Raw genomic sequence first — 21,557 nt, forward strand, 5'->3', positions numbered from 1 at the left:
CTAGTCACAAGACACTTTGCTAGGTGCTGAGGACACAAGGACAAAAATGAAGCATAGGACCTACCTCCAAGGAGCAATTATTTTTTTAAATCCTTACCTTCCATCTTAGAATTAAAACTGTGTATTGGTTCCAAGGCAGAAAAGTAGTAAGGGCTAGGCAATGGGGGTTAAGTGACTTGTCCAGGGTAACACAAATCGGAAGTATCTGAGACTAGGTTTGAACCCATGACCTTCCATCTCTAGACATGGCTCTCAATTCTCCAAGCCACCTAGCTTCCCCTAAAAAGAGCAATTCTACTGGGGGTGGGTATATGTGATGTACACATATAAATTTTTTAAAAGGTAACTGAGGAGAGGAAAGAAACCACTGAATGGGACCTAAAAAGACTTCTCCTCGGAGGTGATATATAAGTCAAGTCTTGAAGGAAGTATAGGCAGAGTTGAGGAGGGAGGAATGGGAGAAAGTCTCTAAGGAGGCATGAAGATGGGCATTAGAACGACGAATTTGGAAACAACTGTAAGCCTGATTGCAGCATAGATTCAGTGAAGGAGAACAGAATGAGATGTGGCTGGAAATGTCAATGGCAGCCAGGTTGTGGAGGAGCAGTTTGTATTTTGGCCTATCTACAATGGGGAGCCACTGAAAGTTTCTGAGGACAGTGTGAGGGTCCAGCATGCTTTAGAAAGGTTATTTGGAGAGCTGCATGGAGCTAGACCATTAGACCATAAACTTTTTGAGGTCAGGGACTATATTGTCTTTTTTGTCCCTTTTTGAAGCCCCAGCACTTTGCATGGTGCCTGGCACTTCATAAATAACCTGACCGTATAATTGGAGAATAGCTTGGAGGGAAGAGCTTGGCTGACTTTTGACTTGGGAAATTACTATTGACTGCTATATGTCCTTGGACAGGTTCAAACCTTTCCATCAAAGTCATTTCAGGGAATTAAAACATAGCACTAATTAAGTATACATTCTTATATTGACTTCCTTAACCAGATTAGCTGCTAGGAAGCCCTCCCTCCTCTTACCTCCTATAGCACCAGTTGGTAATTACATTTATTATTTTTTGTCCCCAAATCACAGAACTGTAAATTTAGAACTAGAGACCTAGGAGATCATCTAGTTTGAGCTCCTCATTTTAAAGATGAGGAGACCAAGGGCCAGAGAAGGGAAATGACTTACTTATCACAGAGGCAGCAATAACCAGAGCTAGAATTTGAATTCAGATTTTTTTTTTGGCTCCTAATGTAGATTTCTTTCTTCCTCTTATTTTTAAATTGCTTCACATTTATTTATTTGTTTGCTGTCTTTTGAAGAAAGAGTAGTGAGTTGAGAGTCAGGAGTCCTGAGCTATATTTGAACACAAATTGTGCAGAATCTTGATCACAGTAGGGAGTCAGACTCCCTAATCTCCAAAGACCCTTCCAGATTTTATGTTCTATGACCCAGAGATGGTGGGCTTGTGTGTTGCCCACAGTCCCAGAACTGGGTTCTGCTATTGCCTCTTTTTCTCTGAAGCCATGTGCAGAATTGCAATAATGTAGGAAAGGGAATGGGGACCAGTGCCTAGGTTAGATCTGCTTGGGTGGTGTAAGAACCCATTGTGACTCCCAATTCTCATCCCCCTGCAAGAGCTCCTGGTGTCTGAGGATGGGATGGGGTAACAGAGTATGCAAATCTCTCAAGAGAGAGAGTGCTAAGATTCTTGGACTGTCCAGAGTGCTAGAAGAAACCAATTCAAAAAGGCCTTAATGGTTCCTATTGGGATAGGAACAAAAGCTGGTGGAGAAATGACAAATGGGACAGGGAAAGAGCCGGTGAAGACAAAGGCAGAGACATAAGCTGGATTCAATTATCATCTATATATAGATGCACAAATCTATATATGCAACCCTAATCACTTTCCTGAACTCCAGGCCAGTGTCATCAACTGCTTGATGGACCTTTCTGTCTGGACATCCCATCAGAATCTTAAATGCAGTATGTCCAAAACCAGAACTCATTATCTTCCTCCCTAAATCTACCCTTCCTCCAAACATCCCTATTTCTGAAGAGGGCACCGCCACCTCTCCAGTTACCCAGGTTGGAAAGCTCTGAGTCATTCCTGACTCTTCCCTTTCCCTTATCCCAAAATAGTCAATCAGTTGCCAAGACTTGTTGATTCACTACATTGGTCGATTGCATCTTCTTGTCACTCATGTGGTCCCTACCCTAGATTAGGCATCCATCAGTCCTTGTCTAGACTACTGTAGTAACCTCCTGTCTTCCGATTTTCTTTGTTTGAAAATTTAATTTAAAAAACTATTTTAACTTGAATTATAATACAGTAAAAATACATCAATTGGAAACATTTATTTAATACAAATGGCCAATATAAGAATGTATACTATATTAGCACTATGTTTTAATACCCTGAAATGACTGATGAAAAGGTCTGAACTTGTCTAAGGAAATGCAGCAGTCAATAGTAATTTCCCAAGTCAAAAGTCTGCAAGCTCTTCTCTCTAAGCTATCTTCCAGTTATACAGTTAGGAAGCATTTACTGGCCACTTACTAGGTGCCAGGCATGGTGCAAAGTGCTGGGGATTTGAAAAGAGACAAAAAAAGACAATATGGTTCCTGACCACAAAGAGTTTACAAATATTTCATTTGATATTTACCACAGCCCTTTGGATTAGACGCTATTTTGATCCCCATTTTACATTTGAGTAAACTGAGACAGATAGAAGTTAAGTGACTTGCAGGGCACTTCAGCTAGTGAGTGTCTGGGGTTGGATTTGTCTTCAGGTCTTCTGAATCTAGGTCCATTACCCTCTCCAATGTACTACCTAGCTGTCTGCTGGGGGAGATGGAACTTGTGTTAGGTCTTGAATGCAGTGTATAACAAGAGGGACACTAGATTTGTAATTAGAGGTCCTGGATGTGAATCTCCCATCTATTATGTTTTTCTTCTGTGATACATAGCAAGACCCTTCCTCGCTTTCCTGTTTCCTCATCTGCAAAACCTAGAAGGCTGAACTAAATACTTTCTAAGATCTCTTCCAGTCCTAGATACTATGACTATAGACGACCTAATTTATTGCCACTGAAGTGGCTCCACATGGAATCCCATCTGTTCCCTCTCTCCCTGCCTGGAGACTGCCTATTGCTAAGCAATAGCCATACCATGGTCCAGGGATGCAGCCAGGGCTCCAGAGATGTCCACTGTTTGATATACCTGGCTGCACAGATAATCATTAGAATCACCATAGGTAACATTTCTATAGCTCCATAAGGTTTGCGAAGCTCTTAACTAATATTAGCTCATTTGATCCTCATAACAACTCTGTAAAATTTTGGATTCTAAAATTCCCATTTTGAGGGTAATTAGGTAACTCAGTGGATAGAGTGCCAAGCCTGGAGTCAGAAGGTCTTAAATCCAAATCTGACCTCAGACACTTCCTAACTGTGTGACTCAGGGCAAGTCACTTAACCCCAATTGCCTAGCCCTTGTCACTTTTCTACCCTGCAACCAATACTTACTATCTATTCGAAGACAAAAGGTAAAGATTTTTCTTCTAATTTTTCTAATTCCTATTTTATACATTTTGGAAACTGAGGCAAAGAAGTTAAGGTGACTTTCCCAAGGCTATACAGCAAGTGTCTGTGGCAGAACTAACACTCAGGTCTTCCTGACTCTAAGCCCAACATCTTCTCCATTATGGCACCTTAGTGTCTCAGGAATGGAGCTTATATTCTACCTTTCATCCATCCATCCAACCATCCATCCAGGACTGTACTATGATCAACTTGAACTAGCTCATGAGACAATTTTTAAATTTTCACTGAGCATTTATACTTAGAAACTGACAACCCCTATAGCTCAGGGACTGATTTATTGCTTTATTGATAGCCTAGGCTTAAGAAAGTATTTATAATGCAGATTAAACTTTAAGATGTGTTATCCATACATCTTTTAAAGAGCCAGTTGTTAAACATTTTACAACACACCCTTGCATCCATCCATCCATCTATTTCTCCATACATACATACATATACTCAAAACAACTTACTAACAAATGCTCATTGAATGAATGAAGCCCTTAGCTGACTCAGGTACTTTGATTTCCTTTTCCTAGTTTCTAAATCCAAAAACCACTTCAGAGCTCCACTATTTATCCCCGAGATCTGAATGTACAGGAAACATGGCTGCCTTTTTTTCTGCCCTATAGCTTCCCTCCATCATAGGCACTGTGGACTTAAAAAAGTTTTGATCCTCTACCAAAAAAGGGCATACTAAGAGAAGAGCAGACAGAGATCTCTGAAGGTCATCCAGTCCATTTCCCTGCCTCTTGGAAGAACTGTTCCCCCTTTGGGATTTAGCTCAGATGTTACCTCTTCCATGAAGCCTTCACCCACCAGAAATGATTCTTCTAAGACCTCACTCAGAACTTTATGCTTCTCTTAAGCACTGATATCATTCCATTTTGTAGTTTTATTTTATTAGTGTGGTTATTTATTTTATGTTTTAGTTCATTTAAAAGAAAAACTTTTAGAATTATCTATTTGTATACCTTGTGTTCTGCATCAGGTTTTGTTCTGCTGTTTTTCATCTTTGCATCTCTAGGGCCAAGCAGTATAGGCAGATGTATAGTAATCATCTGCTGGGTTGAATTAAAGTGAACCGTCTCCAAAGAAAGCAAATTTGATTTATTGGGGTCTAGTAGTCCTTCCCAATGCCTAAGCCAAATATTCCTTGCTATGCAATTTCAACTCCTACTTCAATTCCATTAAATTAGTGCCTATCAAACACTTACCTTTTTGTCCAACCCTAAGCTAAGTGCTTATGGGTAGTGACTTGAGGCAAGCTCTTTTTTTCCTTCTGAGCCCCACTCTCCCAATCAGAAAAATGAGGAGGTTGTACTAGATAATCTCAAAGTGCCCTTCTCACATTAACCTTCTATGAATCTGTGGGTGCCACAACACAGCTTAGGAGCCCAACCCCATGCCCGCCCTTCATGGGGACCCAAGGGAGCCTTTCAACATCCTGAAATTAAAAGTTTCCTCTAATATACATCCCCATTGTCTCTTTGCCAGCTCTTGTGGCGGGTTCCTGGGGAGACAATGGTAAGACTGACAGTGAGGTAATTATCTGTAATTGTTTGTGATGCCTAGGCTGCTGCCTTATTTCCTATCCTACAGCTGGCTCCCAGAGCCTCTCCTGCTGGGAAGGTCCCCCAGACTGCAGCTCCACAAAGTTATGCATCTGAAGGACCTAAGAGTGGGGAACAGAGAATGTTAAGCCTTGAAGAAACTTGCCTCCAGAGGTCAGAGTTCCCTCTCTTTGAAGGTCTTCAAGCAGGTTGCTGAATGACCATTTTTCAAGTGGGTGGCAGGCTAAGAGTCAGTCAATAATTTAAAAAAAATTTTACCTTCTGTCTTAAAATCAATACCGTATATTGGTTCTAAGACAAAAGACTGGTGAGGGCTAGGCAATGGGGTTAAGTGACTTGCCCAGGGTCACACAGCTAAGAAGTGTCTGAGGACATTTTTGAACCCAGAACATCCCATCTCTAGGCCTGGATCTCAGTCAATAATCATTTAATAAGTGCTCATAATGTGTCAGGCAGTATGCCAAAGCATGAAAGCTACCAAAAGAAGCCAAAATTTTTGCAACTTGAAGGGATTCCTCCCCCCTCCAAGTTTAAATACATCATTTTCTATTAAGTACTTAACCCTAGTTAGTTCATCAGGTGATAATCACCAAGAAGGGTCACAATGGCAACATTCTCAAAGCTTAAGGAGAAAATTCATCATCTGAAGTTTCTTACATTCTTTTTTTTAAAACCCTTACTTTCCATCTTGGAATCAATACTGTGTATTGGTTCCAAGGCAGAAGAGTGGTAAGAGCTAGGCAATGGGGGTGAAGTGACTTGCCCAGGATCACACACAGCTGGGAAGTATCTGAGGCCACATTTGAACCCAGGACCTCCCATCTCTAGGCCTGGCTCTCAATCCACTGAGCTACCCAGCTGCCCCTGTGTCTTACATTCTTAATGGGGAGCCACATAATAATCAGGGACAAAAAGAACAGCTGCTGAGCTCATAAAGATTATTGGGAAGGAGAAGACTGTAGTGGCTGAAGGGACCAGGAACTATCTCTTGCAAGATCAGATTTGAGCTGATGCTTGAAATAAGCCAGATGAATTGAGGCAAAGCTGAGAGGGGCTCTTTTCAAGGTAAAACTGTATTAGATGGCATGTGAGCTCCTTTCTGATTTTCAAACTCTTTAATTCTGTTAGTAAGGTTAGACCACACAACAAATAATATCACAAATGAGAGAGACCATAGAACATAGAAACTCAGAGTGAAAGGGGACCTTAGGATATATATCACAGAATGTCAGTTTTAGAAAAAGATGGGAAGCAAAACATGGAAGGAACCTTAGACCAGAGAATACAAAGCATCAGCATTGAAGAGTGCCTATAAGGGGCAGGTAGGTAGAACAGTGGAGGAAGGAAGGAAGGAAGGAAGGAAGGAAGGAAGGAAGGAAGGAAGGAAGGAAGGAAGGAAGGAAGGAAGGAAGGAAGGAAGGAAGGAAGGAAGGAAGGAAGGAAGGAAGGAAGGAAGGAAGGAAGGGAGGGAGGGAGGGAGGGAGGGAGGGAGAGAGGGAGGGAGGGAGGGAGGGAGGGAGAGAGGGAGGGAGGGAGGGAGGAAATGAGGGAGGAAGGAAGGAAGGAAGGAAGGAAGGAAGGAAGGAAGGAAGGAAGGAAGGAAGGAAGGAAGGGAGGGAGGGAGGGAGGGAGGGAGGGAGGGAGGAAGGAAGGAAGGAAGGAAGGAAGGAAGGAAGGAAGGAAGGAAGGAAGGAAGGAAGGAAGGAAGGAAGGGAGGGAGGGAGGGAGGGAGGGAGGAAGGAAGGAAGGAAGGAAGGAAGGAAGGAAGGAAGGAAGGAAGGAAGGGAGGGAGGGAGGGAGGGAGGGAGGGAGGAAGGAAGGAAGGAAGGAAGGAAGGAAGGAAGGAAGGAAGGAAGGAAGGAAGGAAGGAAGGAAGGAAGGAAGGAAGGAAGGAAGGAAGGAAGGAAGGAAGGGAGGGAGGAAGGGAGGGAGGGAGGGAGGAAAGCACCTTGAAATACAGAATATAAGATTTAGAAGAGATCTTACAAATCATTTAGACTAACCATCTCATACTACAAGTAGGGAAACTGAGGCCCATAGAGGGACAGTATCTTACTTATAGTCACTCAGCAAGCTAATGATATTGCTTTATTTGTTCCCTCCATATAAAGAAATGGAGCCTGTGCAATTGGTTCCTTCCTGCGCCTAATATGAATTGGAGATGGAGGTAGGAGTCTGGACTTGGACAAAAATCCCTGCTTTCCTTTAAAAAACAAAAACAAAAACAAAACAGGAACTGTAAAATGAAATTTCCTGCATTTCAAATCTTACATGTTCTGCTCATTTATTTGAAACTCCTGGATTGTCTATTGATTAGTTTTTGAGATTGAGTTAGCTCTTAGATACACAGTATTCTCAGTCAGTAAAACAACCAGGCCTCCATTCTGTTTCCCAATTGGATTAACTTCCTCCATTTCATTCAGAATCTGGAAAACAGTGTAGTGTGGTGAGAAAACATTGAATTGTGAGGCAGAAGAATAGTAAACTAGTCTTAGCTTTTCCACTAGCTCTTGATTGCAGGTAAGTCATATTTCCCTTCCCATCTACTTATGGAGCCTCAGTTTTCTCCTCTCTAGAATGAAGGGGACCAGAGAATTGTTTATTACAAGTTAATTCTGACTTCAGATCCTAGGATCCTAAGACATTCAAAAGAGGCCTGGTCTTAATGGTGACTGATTCTAGGAGACCACTAGATGGCTCAGGGGATAAAGAGCCAGGGCTGGACGTGGAAGGTCCTGAATTCAAATTTAGCCTCGGAATACTTCCTAGTTGTGTGATCTTGGGCAACTCACTTAACTACAGTTACCTAGAGCTTGGAACTTATGCTTTGGGACTAATACATAGTGTTGATTCTAAGACAGAAGGTAGGAGTTTTAGAAAAAAATAGTGATCAATCCTAGTTCTAAAAAATTGATTTGAATATCAGTCAGCTAATCAATATACATTTATTACTTGTAAGGATGCATTATAGATAAAAAGCCCAAGAAGTTGACCTCTTGATGTAGCATAGGTACACATATACATATATGCCATATATACATACACACATCTATGCAGAGGCAGTACATGTGAAGGGGAAAGAAAATACTCCATCTCCCTTCACAGCCACTGGAAGTAATAGAACATAGGAAGTCAAATCTGAAGGGGAGGCTAAAACATAGAATATGAGAATCAGAAGGGATCTTAGAACCTTGAAAGTCAGAGCTAGAAGGAAACCTAGAATATGGAATATAGCAGCTGGAAGGAATTTTAGAACATGGAAAATCAGAGCTGGAAGAGACTCTAGAACACAGAAAGTCAGATCTAAAGAGGAGCCTAGAATATAGAATATAAAAGGTAGAATGGATCTTAGAACATAGAAAATCAGAGTTAGAAGGGAGCCTAGAACAAAGAATATGAGAGCCAGAAGGGAGCTTAGAACATAGAAAGACAAAGCTAGAAAGGAGCCTAGAATATAGACTATGACAGCTAGAAAAGATTTTAGAACATAGAAAGTCAGACCTGGAAGAGACCCTAGAACCAGAAAGTAAGATCTGAAGGGGATCATAGAACATAGAATTTGAGAGCTGGAAGGGATCATAGAGCATAGATAGAGCGAAAAGGAAGCCTAGAACAAATAATAGGAAAGGTACAAAGAATCTTAGAACAAAGAGAGTCAGAGTTGGTAGGGACTTTAGATCAAGTCTAATTTGCTTGGTTTCACAGCTGAGAAAACTGAGGAGAAGGAAGGGGAATTGGCTTCCCCTTAGAGCTAGTTAGTGACTGAGCTGGGGTTTAAACCTGTATTTTTCTGCTCTTGAAACAGTGTTCTTCCCTTTCTGCTCTGCTGCTTCCCAAGCCTGCTCAGGGTGGCCCCACAAGACACACATGCTCATCCTGGCCTGTCCAATGTGTCTGTTTCCCCAGACAACAGATGGTCTTAGAGGGGAGGGGGCCTGCCTGACACTTGCAGTCCTCAAGTGCCTGGTAACCAGGCAGCAGGCTGTGCCAAGAAAGCCTGGTCCTGGTCAGTCCAGGGCCAAGATGGCAGCTCACTGCCAGTTCAGTCTCTGCTTCCTTCCAGGGTTGAGAAGATGGGAACCCGGATGCTCAAGGATGAAAAGGGAGTGGAATGAAGTAGAAAAGAGAGGAAGGGATCAGAGCTCCACTCTTTCACCTCTAGAGTGATGGCATTGTACATTGAATCACAGAAGAGATTTTGGGGAGATATGAGAAAAAGAGGGCTTGAGCAGGGCATCAGATAACATGCCTGAATGCAGGCTGACAGTGCCAGGTTGCCCAGGGACAACAGGTCAAGCCAGAAAAGGGAGTCTCTTTCTTCAAGAGATAGAAGCATCTGTGGTCTGAACATCCTCCATATCAAAGTCAGATGTCTTGCCATGCCTAATGGAAAGAAATGGTGAGCATATAACATCCATACATGTGCAGCTAGATGGTGCAGTGAATAAAAAGCACTAGCACTGGAGTCGAGTCAGGAAAACTTGAGTTTGAATCCAGCCTCAGATACTTTCTGGCTATGTAACCCTGGGCAAGTCACTTGACCTCTGTCTGCCTCAGTTTCCTCATATGTAAAACTGGGATAACAATTAAAACTGCCTTCCAGGGTTGTGAGGATAAACAGAAAATTATATATATATATACATATATACACACGCATATATATAGAGTACTTTGTAAACCTTAGAATGATTTATGTAAATAAAGGTTATCTAGATTCTTTGAAAAAATTATATATAAATTCTAGCTCTTACTATTATTGGATACTAATATGTACTCAGTTCCACAGGACCGCACGAACATTTATAAGCATATGTACAAAGCCAGGCACTCACTCACTGGTACATAGTTCATTTTTATACAATGAATCAATCTATCAACAGCTACTGGCCCTATTCCAGGTGCTGGCAATACAAAGGCAATGAATGCAGAAACAATTCCTGTTCTCAAGGAGCTTGCACTCTAGAAATATGCCCCCCCATATTCCCAGTTAAATAATATATATTCACGCATAGAGCTCTACACACATAGAAATGCTTGTAGACTGACAGATAGAGACAGTCAGACAGATAGACAAATGATAGAAAGAGACATAGATGGATGGATGGATATACATAGACAGACAAAGATAGACAGAAAAATGATAGAGACAGACATAGATAGATGGATAGACAGATGATAGAGAACTATACAGATAGAGAGAGAGAGATGATAGATAGAGACATAGAGAGATGGATGGATGGATAGATAGACATAGATAGACAAAGACAGACATTTAGATAGGTAGACAGATGATAGGTAGAGACAGACAGTTAGACAGACAGACAGATAGATAGATGGATAGATGGATAGGTAGATAGATGGATAGATGATAGGTGGATAAGTGGATAGATAGATAGATAGATAGATAGATAGATAGAAAGAGACAGATAGATGAGAGAGATGGATAGAGACCAATAGAGAGATGGATGGATGGATGGATAGATAGAGCAATAAATGATAGAAAGATAGACAGAGATAGAAAGATAGACAGACACATAGATAAACAGACAGATAATTATGGAAACATATCTATATAGACCATGAATGATACCAACTTCACTTCAGGTTGCTGAAGAGAGAATAAGATGGGAAGAAGTCAAGATGAGAGGAGTGGGTCATCTTCATCTTATCCTTCTTCCTAACTTCCTACATTAGATATTTTGTGGAATTTGCCTTTGGGTGAGATCTGAGACTTTCCCTTGGTTGAACTGCTTCTAATGGGAGAGCTCATTCACTCTATGTTGTCAGGTATATGTTTTCCTATGTATTCATTGTTGTTGTCTAATCATTGAATCATGTCCAACTCTTTGTGACCCTATGAACCACAGCTACCCATGGGTTGTTGGGGTTTTTTTTGGCAAGGATATTAGAGTGGTCTGCCATTCCCTTTTCCAGCAGCTCCAGTGGACCTTTTGTCAGGCAATCAGAGGTTAAGCAAGGTTTCCAAGGGTCACACAGCTAGGAAGTGTGTGAACTCAGGTTTTCCTGACTCTAGTCTTTGACTCTCCAATGTATACTTTCTTTGATATGTTTTACTATCAATTTGGACAAATGGGTATCTTGGTTAAGTGCTTTGTGTATTTGTTGAGAAACTGGTATTTGGTAGGAAGGAAATCAAGCCTTGAAAGCTTGAGGGATGCATGCCTTTCCCCATTAATTGTGATCAGAAGTTTAGCTCGAACATGAAAACCACACTGACTAACAACAACAAAAAAGATAAACAGATGTAATTCTAGCGCCTAGAACCTCCTCTCTTTAAGAAGAGCAGAGTGGCCAAGCTTCTGGGCCCTACCCTTATGCTTCTCTTCCACCAGAAAATCAGCTCTCTTGGAGAGTAGAAGCCAGAGATGCCTGTTCTGCCTCCCTTTAAGCCATTCAGAGACACCCCTGTGCTACACTTGGGCAAGAGCCCTAAGATGCCTCAAGCCACTGAAGACTCCTCTCTCCTCTCTCCAACTCTTCCTTGTCCCTCATGCAGGCTCCACCAATGAAAAAAAGAGTTCCATGTCATTGGGCTTTGGGACCCAGGTTACATTTATACACACACACAAGCACACATGCATGTGTATATATGTGCATGCACACATGTATGTATGCATACATGTGTGTATTGGGTGTGTATACCTGTACATGCATGTGTTTGTGTGTGTGTAGTTGAAGCACAAGGGAATGATTGGGCATGTGCATACGTACACACATATATAATAAAAATACATCTATATATGATAGGGGTATCTGTTTCTAAACACAAACACTCAATCATAGACTTCTGCCTGTACAGACATACATGCTCTCACTCATGAAGGCAGACACACTCTGTGTACAAGCACTCACACAGGCAAATTTCTTACCCAGATGCCATCTAGACACATCACTCCCATACTCACAGGGGGAAACATGCCCACATACATAGATGTAAAAAAGTGCACACACATGTGAGCTCACTAGGAATCCTTCGCTCTGATCTGTGGGCAGAGGGGCACCGCTGCCAGCTGGGCAGGGCAGGCACAGCTGTCTGGTGGGGCTCTCGGCTGCCCTGGGAAGCTCTGGCCCTCAGCCCAGGGGAGGGGCTGGATGCTTCACTTCCGTCCTACCCATCCCACAGAACCACATGGGCCTGTGTGGGTCTATTTTTAAGCCAAAGCTGAGCAATTTTCAGCCTGGTGCCATCACTTCTAGGGCTCGGAGAGGAGGTGGGAGAGAAGGGGGGAGCGGCTCCTTCCTCTCTGGGAGCTCTGACATGAGTCTGGCATCTGCAGGAGGTCAGCCCTCAGCCAGAATACCTGGTAATAACAGGGAGGAGGTGGCCGGTAAAAGCAGCAGCCTGGTAAGCCATCCTCCCACTCCCCCTGAAGCCGCCTCTCCAGGTCGCTGGCTGAAGTCCTGTCCCTGCCAGCCACCCTCTTCAAAGGCTTCCAGACTGAGCCCTGGAGGGGAACTTGGACGGGCGCCAGGCCAGCACCCTCATTTCCATCCCTGTGACCTTGAAGGTTCCTTTCAACTCTGAATCTAGGACCCTGAGGGAACGTGAATTGCTTTTATTGGTTTCTAGCCCCTCCACTTTCCAGCATTCCAGAGGAACTCAAGGTCAAGGAAGGAAACTAGCTCCAAGCCCTACAGGTAGGAAGGAGGAGCTTTTCCAATTCCAGACCCAGTATTCTTTCCACTGCAATACACTGTTCTGCTCATTATTCCCCACCACACCTCCCCTTTTTTAGCCCTTATCTTCCATCTTAGAATCAATACTAATTATTGATTCCAAGGCAGAAGACTTGTCCAAGTAAGAGCTAAACAATGGGAGTTAAGTGACTTGCCCAGGGTCACACAGCTGGGAAGTGTCTGAGGCCACATTTGAACCAAAGACCTTACAACTCTAGGCCTGGCTCTCCATCCACTGAGCCACCCAGCCACGATATTTCTTAACCTAGTGCTCCCAGAGCCCCAAAGGGTCCAGGGGTAAAATTACAGGAGATTCATAAACTTGGGTGGGGGGAAGCCCCACATCTTTATTTTCCCTAATCTCTAATCTAAATTAGTATTTCCTTCAATTATTTAAAAATAATTTGAGAAGTGGCCCAAAGGCTTCAAAAGACTGCCAAAGAGGTCCATGGCACTGAAATGTAATTACATATAGGTTAATGAGTACACACATATGTTCTTACTAGAAATAATTCAGTCAGGTGCCCCTATGAAGGGTACCACTGCCAGCTGGGCTGCCTAAGAAGGGGGGCAAACATAGCTGTCTTCTGGGGCCATCGACTACCCTGGGAAGCTCTAATTTTAGCACCCAAAAGACCAAGCCCTGTGAACTACTGAATCATCAGGACTTTGCTCTGCTTTAACGACAGCATCAGAATCAAAGCAATACTCTTAAGAATGCCCTCAAACACTGGGGAATGGCTGAACAAATTATGGCATATAGTTGGGTAATGGCTATAATGAAATATTTTGTGTGGCAGTCTGATGTAAGAAATGACCAAAGGGATGAGTTACAAGAAACCTGGGAAGACTCATAACAACTGATACAGAGTCAGGAGAACAGTTTATCCAAAGACAACATTGTAAAGCAAATAATTTAAAAGATTTAAGAATGCTAATCAATGTGACTAGGTAGCATGCTAGAGGAATTGTGTTGCCCACTTCCTGTCAGGGAGGCAATAGATTCAAGAAGTAAAAGGATACATACCTGTTGGGACATGGCCAGTGTGCAAATTTGTCTTTGCTTGGGATTTTGTTTTTCTATTTTCCTTTTTAATTGAGAATGGATAGGAGAAAATTAGGAGAAAATTAAATGCTTGTTGATAGAAATTGGAAAAATAAAAGTCTCTGGAGAGAAAAAAGCATGCCAGGAATCCTTAGGAAGAAGGTACATTCAGATGCATTTTAAAAATTGCTTGGAGGATGGTAAAATAGAAAAAAATAGTGAATTTGGAAGCAGTGCTTAGGTTTAAATCCTAGAGTATTAGAAGTCATTAAATGCAAGCTCCTTACTTTGCAGATAAGGAAACTGAGCCTTCAGAAGATGTAGCAGACCCAGGACCATCTAGTATGTAAATGGTAGAGCTAGGATTTGAACCCAGGGTCTCTAGTTCCCAATCCAGTGTTCTCTCACTCCAAAATTATTTCAAGCACCAAAAGGTCAGCATTCACAGGGATGGCTAGTTAAGTTTAATTCAAAAAGTGTTTAGGAAGCACTTTCTATTGGTACTGAGGTGGTTGCTAGGAGGAAAAATACAAAATTCAAACAGTTCTTGCCCTCAGGGAAGTTACAGTCTATTGAGATGAAACACTATTTGTACAGATAAGCAAATGCAAAGTAAATACAAATTAATTTTGAGAGGAGACACCCCAACAAGTGGTTCAGGAAAGCCTCTTCTAGGGGGTAGCCCTTGAGCTGAATCTGAAAGGATGATCAGAATTTCAAGAGGAAGAAGGGAAGGTGTATTCCAGGAGTAGGGAACAGCCTGGACAAAAGCAAGGAGATGAGAAAATTTATAGTGGGGAATGATGTGAAAACAATATGGAAAGATTGGTAGGAGGCAGAGTGTGAAAGGTTTTGATTGAAAACAGGAGGATTTGCATTTTATCAAAGAGGGAAGAGGGAAAAACACTGAAGAGGCCGTCAGAACGGGGCTTTAGAAATATTAATTTGGCAACTGCATAAAAGATGGATTAGAGAGGAAAGGGCCTGGGGGGAAGAGAGAGCCATCGAGAAGGATACTGTGGCAGATTAAATGAGAGGGGATGGAATAGCTAGATAGCACAGTGGATATAGAGCCAGTACTGAAGCTGGGAGGAGAGGGGTTCAAATCTGACCTAAGATACTTCCTAGCTGTGTGTCCTTGGGCAAATTGCTAGTGCTTGCTCTTCTTCTAATTTAGAAGTGACACTAAAGCAAAAAGTAAGGGTTTAAAAAATGAGAGAAGAAAAGAAATATTTTTTTAAAAAATTGGGGGTGGGACAGCTAGGTGGATCAGTGGATAGAGATAGGAGGTGCTGAGTTCAAAGCTGACCTTAGACACTTCCTAGCTATGTGACCCTGGGCAAGCCACTTCACCTCCATTACCTAGCCCTTACCACTCCTCTGCCTTGGAACCAATACATAGTACTGATTCTAAGATAGGAGGTAAGAGTTTAAAAAAAAGTGGAGGTAGCTAGGTGACTTACTGGTTTGAGAGCTAGACCTAGAGACAGGAGGTCTTAGGTTCCAAACTAGCCCCAGACACTTCCTAGCTGTGTGACCCTGGGCAAGTCATTTAACCCCCATTGCCTAGCCCTTACTGTTCTTCTGCTGTAAACCAATGCACAGTATTGATTCCAAGGCAGAAGATAAGAGTTGTTTGTTTGTTTTTTTTAAAAGATGAGAGCTGATAAGAGACTAGATCAGATTGGGAGTTGAATATCTAGCAAGAAGTGAGATGTGAAAGATACTAAGGAAAAATAAGGAAGTCCAGAAGAAAAGTGGGTTTGGACAGAAAGATAATGAGTTCTATACTCGCCTGACTGGCTGAGATGCTTAAGGAAACTGCAAGTGGAAAGTTCCAACTGGTAGTTAGTTAGTGATGTGGGACTTGTGTTCAGGATAAAGATGAGTCTTTGATTGTGGATTTGGGAGTTATCTGCTGAGATTTGATAATATAACCCAAAGGAGCTTATTAACTCAGGAAGGGAGGGAGGGGAGAGAAGGGAGAAAGGGGAAAGAGAAAGGAGGGGAAAGAATGAGAGAGGGGTGGTAGGAAGAAGAGAAGTAGAGAAGAAGAAAGGGAAAGGGGAAAAGAGGAGGGGAAAGAAGTGGAAAGGCAGTAGGGAGAAGGAAGGAGAGGAAAGGGAAAAAGAGGGGAGGGAAGAAGAAAGGATAAACGGAGAAGAGAAGGGAGTAGAAGGGAGGGGAAAAGAGAGGATAAAGGGAGAAGAGAGGGGAGGGAAGGGGAGAAAAGAGAAGAAAAGAAGTGAGGAAAAGAGGAGAGGAGAGAAAAGGAACAAAGAGGGGAGGAGAGGATATTGATAGAAAGGAAATAAGGGAGTCTGGGGCAGAACTATCTGGTGGTAATTGGGACTTCGACACCAGGTCTCTGGTCTTCCAACCTTCCACTTACTTGCCCTCCGAGCCATAGCTGTTCATGCTGTCCTCAATAGATTCATGGCTGGCTTGACGCAAGGTCCGACTGGGCATCTCCACAGCCAGGCCAGTCTCTGTGCTTCGCTGGATAGCTCCTTTTAGCCTTCGGCCATCCCCATCTAGGAAAAGAAGTGAAAGGGGAAAAAGGGAAGAGACATAAATATATAGGAGGAAAAGAAAAAGATAGGAAGGTCTCATTAGTCTCTCACCTGTACATTTTACTAAGAACAGTCCAAGATGACAGTTTCCTGGCATATCAGAGCAAGAAGGGATTTTTAGCCATCAGATAGTTCAACTCCTTCATGTGGCCAGCTAAATGGCTCAAAGCATAAGATGCTGGACCTGGAGTCAGGAAGACCTGAGTCCAGATCCTGCCATAGACATTTACTAGATGTTATGTTCCTGAGTAAGTCATTTAACCTCTCTCTGCCTCCGTCCATTTTCAGACCTGTAAAATCAGGATAGCACCTACCTCACAGACTTGTGAGGGCCAAATGAGAAAATATACATTTCTTTGTAACTCTTAAAATGCTATAGAAACTCTAGTTTTTAAGAGGCAGGTAGTTATGTAGGAGATAGAGTACTAAACTTGGAATCAGGAAGACATAAGTTCAAATCCTGCCTTGGCACATACTAGCTAAGTCACATAATTTCTCTCAGCCTCAGTTTCCTCATTGTACAGATGGGAATAACAATACCTATTATAGAGTTGTAAGGCTCAAATAAGATATGTATATTTTACAAAAATGTAAAGCACTTTGCAAAACAAAAAGTGCAATATCTATTATTTTATAGAGGAAAAAACTGAGGCCCCAAAGGCTAAACTTGATCAAGGAAAAACAAATAATAAGCAACTTTTATTCTTGAGTCATTTTAGTCATGTCCAATTCTTCATAATGTCACTGGGATTTTTTGTGACAAAGATACTGGAGGGGGCAGCCGGCTCCTGGCAGTGGCTCAGTGGATTTAGAGTCAGGCCTAGAGATGGGAGGTTCTAGGTTCAAATCTGGCCTCAGACACTTCCCATCTGTGTGACCCTGGGCAAGTCACTTAACCCCCATTGCCTAGCCCTTACCACTCTTCTGCCTTGGAGCCAATACACAGTATTGACTACCAAGATGGAAGGTAAGGGTTTTAAATCTAAAAAAAAGATACTGGATGGGGTTTTCCATTTCCTTCTCCAGGTGATTTTAAAGACGAGGCAAATGGAGGCAAGCAGGGTTAAGTGACTTGCCCAGGTTCTCACAGCTAGAAAGTGTCTGAAATTGCATTTGAATTCAGATCCTTCTGATTTGAGATCCAGTGCTCTGTCTACCTAGCTGCCCTAATAAGCATCAGAAGTAGGATTTGAACCCAAGTTGTCTGACTTAAATTCCATACTCATTTTACTATACTTAATTAACTTTAGTAATCTATTTAGATTGAATATTTTCCTCATGACTTTCTAGCCATGTGAAATTGAATAAGTCATTGATCCTCCTTGAATATTAGATTCCTCCTGAATAAAGAGAACATGACAATTCTCGTACTATTCAATTTATAGGATTGTATATAAGGAAAGTTAGATTCTGTTGCCTTCCTGGGGGGTGACATTCAATCAATTCTACTGCCTCCACATGGTCTCTAGGATTAATATTGGATCATTTGTTTGACTGTTAACGGCCTCCCAAACTTAGTCCCTTCCTTCCTTTTCGGTCTTCTTACTCCTTACATTTCTGCCTTGGAACCAATACTTAGTATTAATTCCAAGACAGAAGGTAGGGTTTTTAAAAAAGCCTGGGATCAGGGTAGGGAATGGGAATAACAGATAGCTAATTGTTTTTGTGCTCTAAGACAGAGGGACAATGACTAGATAATTGGGGTTAAGTGACTTGCCCAGAGTTACACAGCTAGGAAGTGTCTGAGGACACATTTGAACCCAGGTCTTCTTGACTTCAGGCCTAGAGTTCTATCTACTGTGCTGCCTAGATGTCCCTCAATTCTCTATTTGTGCTATATCCTGTGCCTGGGGTGCTCTCTCCTTGTCTCCATCACTTGGCTTCTCTGGCTTCCTTCAAGTCCCAGCTACAATTCCATCTTCTACAAGAAGTCTTTCCTGATCACCCTTAATGTTAGTGCCTTGTCTCTGTTAATTGTCTCCAGCTGATCTCATAAACATCTTGTTTGTGCTTAGTTGTTGTATTTTGTCTCCATTAGAGTGAGCTCTTTGAGAGTAGAAGTTTTTAAAACTTTTCTTTGTATCCCCAGCACTTGGCACATTCAGTTCCTGGTGCTTACTAGGTATTTGTTGACTTATTGAAATAGTAAAATAGTAAACAAGTATAAGCAATTTATTGCTCCATTTGAAGCAGACTCTATGTCGACATCCTGGGGAAAGAAGCATAGATTTTTTCTGGTGCTTCTCTACTCCTTATTAATACTTGCTTTCCCTTAGGTCCCTATAATACTCCCATCCAATAGCTCCCCTCCAAATGAAAAGTTAACTGTCCTATTTCTTTGATTAATGTAAATGCATTTATTTATTTGTTTGTTAACATTAAAACATCCTCCCCCATTAAAGAAGTCACCATTTGACAAAAAGATAAATGTATATATAAAACTGTGTCTGACATGTCTAATGATCAGTTCTTTCTTTGGAGGCAGACATACACAAGCCATTCTTCAAACAATGTGTCTGTTACTGTATACAGTGTTTTCTTAGTTCTGCTCATTTCACCCATCATAATTTCTTGTAAATCTTTCCATGTTGTTCCAAAATTAACCCGCTCATCATTTCTTATAGTGAATAGTATTCCATTACAATTATATACCATTATTTTTTCAGCCATTTCCTAAGTGATGGGCATCACTTCAATTTCCAGTTCTTTGCCACCACAAAGAGAACTGCTATCAATATTTTAGAACATATAGATTCTTCTCCTCTTTACCTGCTCGCCTTAGGAAATAAAACTAATGATGTTATTGCCGAATCAAAAAGTATACACAGTTTTATAACTCTGGTCATAATTCCAGATTGTTCTCCAAGATCATTTCACAGTTCCACCAACAGTGCATTAGTGTCCCTATTTTTCCACATCCCCCTAACATTCGTCCCTCTGCCCTTTTGTCATTCTAGCCAATCTGATTAATATTTTGATTGCATTCCTCTAAACAATAATCATTTAGAGCATTTTAACATAGTTATAAATAGTTTTGCTTTCTTTACCCAGAAACTGTTTATATCTTTTGACCATTTATTGATTGGGGAATAGCTCATGTTCTTATCTGTTTGACAAAGTTCTCTATATATTTAGGGTCTCTACTAGATAAATGCTAACTAACCTAAGACACCAGTCTCTTCTGCTGGTCCAGGAGATATATCACAGTCTTTGGGTAATGGAAGAGCTGCCATAGAACGGGAGGGACAAGCTTGTTCTGTCTCACCCCCACAGGTAGAATTAGAAGCAAAGGAGAGAAGTCAACAAAAAGTGGGTTTTGCCTAGTGATGAAGGAGAGCAATCTAACCATTGGAGCTGTCCAACAGTGTAAGGGAGTACCTGGCAAAGAGTAAATGAGCTTCCTATGTTCTGGAAAAGTTCAACATAGAGACAGGCACATTCACAGATTCATACTGACATAAAGACATGCACATATACACACATGCATTCACACATAGATAAATGAAATACATATGCCCAGACAGAGACAATAGGCAAAAAGGCACATAAAGATACACGGATAGGCACACAGTCACAAAAACAATTGTCACAGAAATGCAAGTACACAGATTTAGGTACACAGAGACAGATACATATATGTTTACAGACATGCAAAAGCATACATAGATGGAAAGACACGTGTATTCAGACGTGCATAGAGAGCCAGATGTACCTGCATGCAGAAAGTTATTCACAGGCAAAAAGAGAAGCACAGACACACATACACACACACACACACATATATATATATATACAGATATACATAAAGACAGAGACACATATGAGGTAACTAGGTGACATAGTGAATAGAATGCCAGGCCTGGACTCAGAAGGCTCTGAGTTCAAACCCAGCCTCTGATGCTTACAAGCTGGCCAAGTCACTTAGCCCAATTTGCCTCAGTTTTTTCATCTGTAAAATGAGCTGGGGAAGGACATGGCAAACCATTCCAGTATCTTTTGCCAAGAAAACTTCAAATGGTGGTCATAAGAGAGTCAGACATGACTGAAAAATTGCTGAACAACAGCAAAATATACAGATAGAACAATACAGAGTCAGTCATGTCCACATATAAAGATGCACACAGATGGACAGGCACACAGGGACAGATATACACAGAGGCACATACAGCTACTGACCTAAACAAAGGAAGACAGACAGAAGCCCATACAGAGACAAACAGACCTGAAGATCCCCCAAGCACATACACAGAAAACTATAATACAAACTCAGAGAGAGACAGATACAGAGACAGAGAGAGACAGAGAGTGAGAGAGAGACAGAGACAGAGAGAGAGACAGAGACAGAGAGACAGAGACAGAGACAGAGACAGAAAGAGAGACAAAGAGAGAGACAGAGAGAGAGAGAGAGAGAGAGAGAGAGAGAGAGAGAGAGAGAGAGCTATAGGAGTAGTAGAGAGGAGAAGAGGGGAAGGAAGGGGAAGGGAGGGGTGGGATAGAGGGAGAACAGGAGAGGCGGGGAGGGAAGAAGAAAAGAGGAGAGGACAGAAGGGGAGAAGAGGAAAGAGGAGAGACGAAATGAAGGGAGAGGAAAGAGTTACACAGAAAATTCTACACAGGCAAAGACAGGCAGAAAGAGAGAGACACATACACAATACACATATTTACAGACATACATAAACCAGAGACACATACAGAGGTAGCTAGGTGGCTCAGTGGACAGAGCACCAGAAACCACACAAAAAGAGACCCACATACGCTTCCATAGATATGACACAAAAAGATGCACCAAAATAGATCACAAGACCCATATACCGACATAAACACAGAGACGCAGTTACACAAAAGTACCTTCATGTGGAGATGTGCAAATAGGAGGATATACACAGAAAGACACATGCACAAATAACTACCATTTATGTAGTGCCTACCATGTGCCAGGCATTGTGTTAAGCTCTTTACAATCAATATCTCATTTTATCTTCACAACAACTCTAGGAGGTAGATGCTATTATTATGCCCATTTTACAGATAAGGAAACTGAGGCAGAGATTAAGTGACTTGTTCAGGGCCACATAGCTAGTCAGATT

The 21,557-nt window shown here is 41.8% G+C and overlaps 1 protein-coding gene across 1 annotated transcript in view; it reads right to left on the bottom strand.

Annotated features, from left to right (window-relative positions):
- RIMS4 (regulating synaptic membrane exocytosis 4) overlaps nt 1-21,557 on the bottom strand; it is a 71,206-nt gene that overhangs the window by 17,212 nt on the left and 32,437 nt on the right. The window contains exon 2 of the mRNA XM_056813016.1: nt 16,290-16,431. Coding sequence (XP_056668994.1) covers nt 16,290-16,431 — 142 coding nt within the window. The remainder of the gene's footprint in view (nt 1-16,289; nt 16,432-21,557) is intronic.

This window comes from Monodelphis domestica, chromosome 1, assembly GCF_027887165.1.
Source record: "Monodelphis domestica isolate mMonDom1 chromosome 1, mMonDom1.pri, whole genome shotgun sequence".
NCBI lineage: Eukaryota > Metazoa > Chordata > Mammalia > Didelphimorphia > Didelphidae > Monodelphis > Monodelphis domestica.